Consider the following 8,029-nt stretch of genomic DNA (forward strand, 5'->3'; position numbering starts at 1 on the left):
CCCACTGTGCTAAGGAGTTAGGTGACCATTTTTGAAAAGAAACTACATGTACTTATATAATTACACTTTATTTTATTGTTTATTTCGATAAACAATACGTCACAACATGGAAGTGTCCCATATCACCTTAAACTCGGAACACCTCTGACCTAATAAGATCGCCGCATTAAATACAAAGTTTGATTTAACTCTAATTTGTTTATCATCAAGAAATTCTGCATCGCTGACAAATAAAGTTTTCTTCTGCATAATGAAATACCAATTAACTGACTATTCGGACAATACCAAGTTTATTGTCCCATTCCACAGCAACTATTTCCCTTGGCTTTGCCTCATTAAATAGTTGCTGTCTTGGGGGACAATAAACTTGCTATTGTCCTCATACCCAGTAAATACTAAATACTTATTAGGCATATAATATCCCATCCACCTACATTTCATGTTATATAACCTCCCGTTTGTAACCTTCAATTTCACTGTAAAGTCAACATATCTGTCATAGCCGCAAGTTTCACAATTTATTTATGCTTCTCATGTACTTAAAATTAGGGGCCTTAATATTGCTTACCAGTTCCAACAAGAGACATCCCTCTAACTATTGATAATCATTAAAATTCATTTCATGAATCTACGCAACAATGATAAACCTTCAAGTACAGTCACTCTCAATTTTACAAAAATATTGACGGTACTTTATCCGAAACTGTTCCTTGTACCTTTAACTTAGTACACTAACATTTTTATGAAAAGATGGTTTGTCTTAGAATAAGAAAGCTAATGCAATTCTGAGAAAAAGAATACCACATATTACCAATTCCATTGAGGTTTAATAAAAATATGGCCATTTAAGTGAACCCACCATTTCCAATTTCCTTTAGTAAACACAGATTTACAGGGTTCTCCATAGTAAAACATCTTTACCTGACCTTTTAGAGGTCAACTTTTGTTCAACCACCTTTAAAAAGAAACTTTATTCAATACAACATATGCCTACATGATATAATCATGATAAAAGCTTCACATCACCTAGAAATACCCTTACATGTATACCCCCCACCCCCCAATCTTTTGATTTTCATAAAAAGTCATGGTTTGAAATGTTTTACCTAATTTTATGAAACGTGTGGCAGTTTCCTTGAGTAATTTCTCACACATATTTGAAAACAATCATCAATGATTCTAAAATTTGATCTTTATTTGTTTATTGTATGATTTGTACCATTTTAATTAACAAATAGACAGCTGTCCTGCTTGTGATTTCTTGTTTTCATGAAAAAAGTAAGCTAACAATCATATTTAGTGAATATCTAATCTATTCTGATTTCTAGTCTCCATCTAACCATGCTAAAACAGTAAGTTACAACCTACAAGTTAGACATCTGCCTTAAATTAGAATTAAATTCAAACACACCCAGGTAGCTGGAGACTTTTACTGGAGTTGATTTCAATGAAAAATGTTCAAATTTGACATGTTTTTCTCCTTTTTTTCTGCATATATACCTTAGAAAGGTAGAAATAGGTTGTTTCTTGTTCATTTCAAAAGTAATTATCATAGCAGATGTTATTTCAAAGTCAAATGTACATTTACATATCCTACATGTAATCATAATGCAGACAATTAAATAGAGGGGGGGGGGGGTTCAATTATGTAAACACATCTAAATATCTTTATGAAATAAAAAATAAAGGAAACATAATTGTATACTTTTATTGAAAAACAAAGGACTAAATCCATGTTTAGCTATATATGGCCCTGTGATATCTCAAAAATTAAACTAGATCAAAATGATATAAAATTTGTGTTATGTGTTAGTCTAGACCTGATACTATTTTGACATGCCAGAATTTCCCCGCCAAAACGTCTGCTTGCAAAAATATGTAAATGACAAAACCGGTTCCGGGCCGGTTTTGGGGTAAAATCACAGCATTTTCGTTCTTTGGTGGTGTTTTTCAACAACAGCACACCCTCTGATCTAAAAAATGTTTTTAAATTATGAAATTGTATCAATGAAAAAAGATATTCAAAGTGAAATTTTTTGGATCAGAGGGTGTGCTGTTGATGAAAATTTAAAATGTAAACAAGATGAGGAGCAATCCGGATTTACTTATTTTTTGACAGTATTGCACGTTTTTTCACACCTTTTTGTTTTAAAAATATAAAAACACAAGAATCAGACACATTATGTCATTGTCATTTAAATCTGACAAATAAAAAGGTACAGTGTGTTGTTAATGAAACGTATATGTGATCAATTTTTACACCAAATTTTGCGCATGCACGACATTCCATACATGCTTATTTGCATACGTAAACAAACAGAGGCTTTTACTTTGCGTGATTAATCTTGAAAATACACGGACGGAAGATGAACAAAACCTATAGAAAATGGAGAAAGAAGAACTGTGAAGGTATGTATACGAATTTTATTGAATACGTAGATTTCTGTTGATTTTTTCTTGAATAAATAATATTGTTCGCAACGTTCGTCTGCATGATACTATTTGATAGATGAGAAGATTGGCCAATGAATTGTTCAATCCGTGTGTACGTTATTCAGCCTTAAAGACTGTTCTTATATAGACATGTAATTAAAACATACAAGAATGGTTATTAATCTGAAAATTTGGTCTAAAAACAATTAATATTCGATTACAGTGCATACTGTATAGCAGATGTCATGTAGGCAAAGAGTTAGTCGTCTATATTTAGAAATAAAAATGAAGGACGCAATATACATCGAAAATATATATTCCTATATATTTAGTAAATAAATCAACCTGTATAAACCATAATTATTTTCTTAATAGACGGGAAAACGGCCAAGTGTTTTGTTTTAAAGTTTTTTTAGTGTACTATACAACATATAACTCGATGTATCTCCGGAGTCAGAATGGCTGAATGGTAGCGTTCTCGATTACAGACACGACGATCCGGGATCGATCACCACTCGGCGCGATTTTTTTTTTCTTTAAATAATGGCTAGAAATATATTGAGTGCACCTTTTTTCAACGGCACTTCTATAACCCCCCCCCCCCAAAAAAAAACAAAACAACAAAACATTTTCCTCATAATATGGCAATGAAAGTTTATCATCATATTATAGCAATTAGAGTTAATCTAGAAAATCATGCAATACGTGTAAATGATAATATATTGATCACATGTCTAAAACAAAACTTGTAACACAGCTGAAGGTCTGCAGCTCCCCAAAATATTAGACAGTTCCATTAAATACTTTGGGGGGGGGGGAGGCACTGTAATTCTACAGTTTGTCAATTTGAGTTTTTCTGTAAAGTTAATTTATACTTGATACATTGCAAGTATTTGCTTAGTAGTAGTAAACATAAATATTCACAATACAATGTCATATAAAATGAAATCTTTATTTTTTAGTGAACATTTAAGTTGTGTATAACTACATTTTTGTTTTGTATTTTCAGAACATAAAAATGAATGAAGATCAAGTGAAAACAGAGAGTAAAAAGATTTTCCCATGCATCCTTTGCAAAAAAAGAACAAGACCAAATGACAGGAAAAAATGTGAGTCAACAGCAATTCGTCGCTTCCTCAGAAAGAACTTTCTTGTTGAGGCAAACTCAAACGACATCTTGTGCAACAAGTGCAGACATCGCTACCATGGACACCAGAAAACTTGCCACCAGACGTCCAGTTCTCTTCCTGTGTCTCGGCCTCCACAACCAGGAGTGTGCAGTCCACCATCCATATCTTTGCCTCTCCAGAGAACACCTTCTTCACATGCCTACTGCTTAATCTGCAAGCGACCGGGTCCTAAACTTGTTGTCGTGTCTTCAGCAGCTAGATTTTCAGCATTTCTTCACCATGAAATTATCATCCCACCTGGAAGCAGATGTTGTCCATCCCACGTTGATGAAGGGGAGTTCAGACCTGGTGTTTTGACCAATATACAGACATTTGAGTCTTCTCTTGTAAACAAGTCGACAGTGCTGGAACTGATCCAAAAAATTCGAAATTATGCCCTCCAGACCTCAACAAGCAGATTTTCTTTCGAACTGTCAAGCCTGAGCAACACTGATTATATTGCACTGACTGGCATCACTAAAGAAAACTTTGAAGACCTCCATTCCTTTATTTCCACTGATATTCGAAACACACAAAACCGAGGCACAAGGATGTCACTTGGAATCTTTCTTCTGAAACTGAGATCAGGAATGTCAAATCAACTTCTGGCCACGATTTTTGGAATTTCAAAGTCTTCCCTCTGTAGAGCAGTAAAATCAGTCTGTGCAGCACTCATGAAGTCATTTGTACCACATCATCTTGGACTACAACATACAACAAGAGAAGAAATTATAGAAAATCATACAAGACCTCTGGCACAGGAACTTTTTGGTGATCTTACAAATAAAAAAGCTATTGCTGTTTTGGATGGAACTTATATATATATTCAGAAAAGTAACAACTTCCAGTTTCAACGGAAATCATATAGTTTACATAAAGGCAGGCCCCTTGTTAAACCCATGGTTGTCACATCCACAGACGGATACTTTCTTACAGTTCTTGGACCCTACCTAGCTAGGAATAATGATGCCACTATCCTCAACCATATGCTTCATACCAACGCAGAAGATCTGAAGGGCTGGTTCCATGAAGATGATGTTTTCATTGTAGACAGAGGCTTCAGAGATTCAGTCGAAATGCTTGAGGAGCTGGGAATAAGGGCCGAAATGCCTCGTCTGATGAGCAAAGGGCAGAAGCAGATGACAACCTTAGATGCTAATGCCTCTCGTCTAGTCACCAAGGTCAGTTGTTTCTATATTTTGATTACCAGACCTATAACATAAAATCAATCATTAATCATCATGTCAAAAAAACTTCAATAAAATTACGTTTTCAATAATTCTATATCTGTTCTTATCTTAATTACAACCAAATGCTGTTCCAAATCATTGATTTTATGATTTTCATCATTTATATTTTTTTCTTTTAGTAAAGATATATCCACTGTTAATTTTATATAAGGCACTTTTACCTTTTTTATTAGTGGTGCTTGTTCTTAACTTTACAGATTCGTTGGGTCGTTGAGGCAGCCAATGCAAGGATAAAGCGATGGAAGTACCTTGCTCATGTTCTTCCAACCAATCAAGTGCCGTTTATTGGTGACTACGTGCGCATCGTGTGTGCCCTCTCCAATCGATACTGCAAGCCTCTGTCAACAGGAAGTGAAGATGACGATATGGCACTTGCATGCAAAATGAGGTATTTATCAACAAAAGTTAACTCTTTAAAGACATTTGTTGAAGAAAACTGTCTAGATAAGAAGTCTGTAAAGTGGGAAGTGGCTACCGATTCTTTGGAATTCCCCAACATCAGCGAAGATGATATTCGAAATCTGACCTGTGGAGTTTATCAACTTAAGTTGTGTCCAAGTTATATTCAGGAGTATTTGGAGGGGGATGTGGATATCTTGGTTCACAGTGAGTTCCATGGGCTTATCAGGGTCAAGCTACAGAGCCGTCATGTTTCTTCCAGACAGTATCTGCTCTGGATCCAGTTTTCTGAGTCTGAGATCACTGCATGGTATTGCAGATGTCGAGCGGGTGCCCGTGTTGTGGGAGTATGTTCCCATGTTGCCGCCGTTATCTGGTTTCTTGCTGTTGGGAGACACAACAGGGAGGCTATTTCATCTATTCAAGACTGGTCCGAGTTTGTCACTGATGCAGCTGTAATTGACGAATCTGAGGACAGTGATGACAGTGAGGTAGAGGAGTAACTGATCGAGTTCATTTTTCTTCTTCTTGTGATCAATCAGACTCTGTTGGTATCCTGAAAATATGAACATTTATGATTTATAATATCAAATATTCATTTATCTGATTCATTTAAACATAATACAGATCTGGTTGCATTATTATTACACAAATGTTTTGTAATCAACAATTTGTCAATAGTAACATATTATGACTTAAAGTGAGAATTATTTGATAATTATAATTATTTTACATATGTACTAGTAGAAAAATCTAATACACTACTGTCAAAAGATATTTCTGTGCATTAATTTAAATAAGATGTTTTATTGTTGTCTTTAAGTATATAAAATCTATCTAAATCATGATGGAAGCACACTACCTACTTGTTATCATGCAATTTTCTTGTCAATTACAAAATCTTTACTGCAGATAAATTGTACCATGATTATATATTTACCTACATGTCTGTATAACTTAAAACATTGTTTGCACTAGAAAGGGGTATCTCCTCTGTATAAACTAATTTCAGTGCATTTTTGCATGATTTGTTTTGTATCATGTTCATTTAATATTGAATCAATTCATTTTGTCATCTCATTTTTAAACTAACTGACAATGTGCCATAACGAAGAATCTTTTACTTTATGATTACCATATTTGTTACCCATTATTTGCTAATTTAATTTCTGTGTTTCACATGTTACAAGTAAATATTCTTATATATATTTCTTGAATATATGACATTGTTTGGGTTGAAAATGGTAGTTACATGTATGCTATGTAGAGTTTTAAAATGTTGCAAATAGAGCATAGTTATAGCTGTTGTTGTTTTTTAATAGCTCTTCTTTGTTTTGTTTTCTGTTTTGCATTGGATCTAATGTATATCCTTGTATATTCTTGGAATTGGGTAAATGTGTGAATGTTTCAGATCAGCTGATGAACAAATGAATCCATGAAATGCATGATATGTGTTAATAAATAATACCTTTAATAACAAATAAACAATAATAAACCAATCTATAGTAAAGTGAACTTTTTTCCGCAATGAAATGGGCCAACAATTGAAACGCTGCCAACACACCATACTCTGTGGCTATGCAGCGTGTTGGAACAGTACATGTGACTCGATCGTTGATCTAACTCTTTTACTATAAAATAATTCAAATATTTCTTATTTTATATTTCCTTACGTTACAGAGAGAATATCGATATGTTTTATAACACTTACTTTACAAATGCGTTGATTAATTCCTTTGCATCCGTCGCTTTACAATCCTGTTTGTCACCGTGCGAAATCGTGTCACAATGGCCGACTTTACGGAAACTAAGGTGTGCCATGCGGGTTAAAAAAAATCATGGCCGTTGTGTTCTCGATTAAATTCTGGCAATGAACTTATCTTTAACATCAATTTAATGACACATATATTCAATTTCATAGATAAAAATATAGCTAATATGTAGTTGACTTGAAGACTTTTAACATGTTTAAAGACGTAACGTCATGCTTGACGCTATAAAATCCCCTCATTTTTCGCTATTGTAGTGTCTTAAAATAAACATCAGAAATAGAATTTCTGAATTCTTAAACACGAAAAAAAGTTACACGACGAATGAAAAAATGTTTTAGAATATTTTTAATACAATATTAATTGCTTTTGACGTTAGGCCGATTTTGACATAACATGGATTTAGTCCTTTCACAGCAATTATGAATTTCTTTAAACAGCCTTAATTTTGTTTTCATAATTTCTTATCAAACACAAACCACAACATGGCATGATGCTTTCTTCAAGTTCCATTATTGTTCATGCATTATCGGATTTAATTTGAATTACCGGTAAATAGTCTGTAGAACACAAGGAATATGCATGTGGATAGAGGTGACAGGTTAATCTCAGGAGCTGACCCACAAGAATCAACAGGTACCGGTAAAAGCCATGTGGTAACAAGAGTCTGTTTTGAGCTGAAATAAATAAAAAAAAATAATTAGCTGTGTTTACATACATGTACTAGTAATAGCTGTGTTAACATTAACATATGCATAGTATTTCTGTAAAAAATACACTGACCATGCAGTGTAATAAGTATGACATATCCCAATGACATAACATTTAGGCAGTACAAGATCAAAAATTTGCATATCAAGTCATAATATAATATTAAAAAATTTTCATAGGTATAAACACTTATCAAATTGAGAAAGAGAGAGAGTTTGAAAGAGAGAGAGAGAGTTTATTACCGTACTTGTAGTGCAACAGTCAATATTTCAATTCGTAAATTACAAACGAATATTAC

The 8,029-nt window shown here is 33.7% G+C and overlaps 1 protein-coding gene across 1 annotated transcript; it reads left to right on the plus strand.

The window, feature by feature from the left end:
- The first annotated feature begins 4,312 nt into the window (after nucleotides 1–4,312).
- Nucleotides 4,313–6,956, plus strand: LOC128173298 (uncharacterized). Its single transcript, XM_052839011.1, has 2 exons — nucleotides 4,313–4,783; nucleotides 5,050–6,956. Exons 1-2 carry the CDS (start codon nucleotides 4,502–4,504, stop codon nucleotides 5,752–5,754), a joined length of 987 nt encoding a protein of 328 aa, XP_052694971.1. The 5' UTR covers nucleotides 4,313–4,501; the 3' UTR covers nucleotides 5,755–6,956.
- Nucleotides 6,957–8,029: the final 1,073 nt, after the last annotated feature.

The sequence above is a fragment of the Crassostrea angulata genome, chromosome 2 (genome assembly GCF_025612915.1).
Source record: "Crassostrea angulata isolate pt1a10 chromosome 2, ASM2561291v2, whole genome shotgun sequence".
Lineage (NCBI taxonomy): Eukaryota > Metazoa > Mollusca > Bivalvia > Ostreida > Ostreidae > Magallana > Magallana angulata.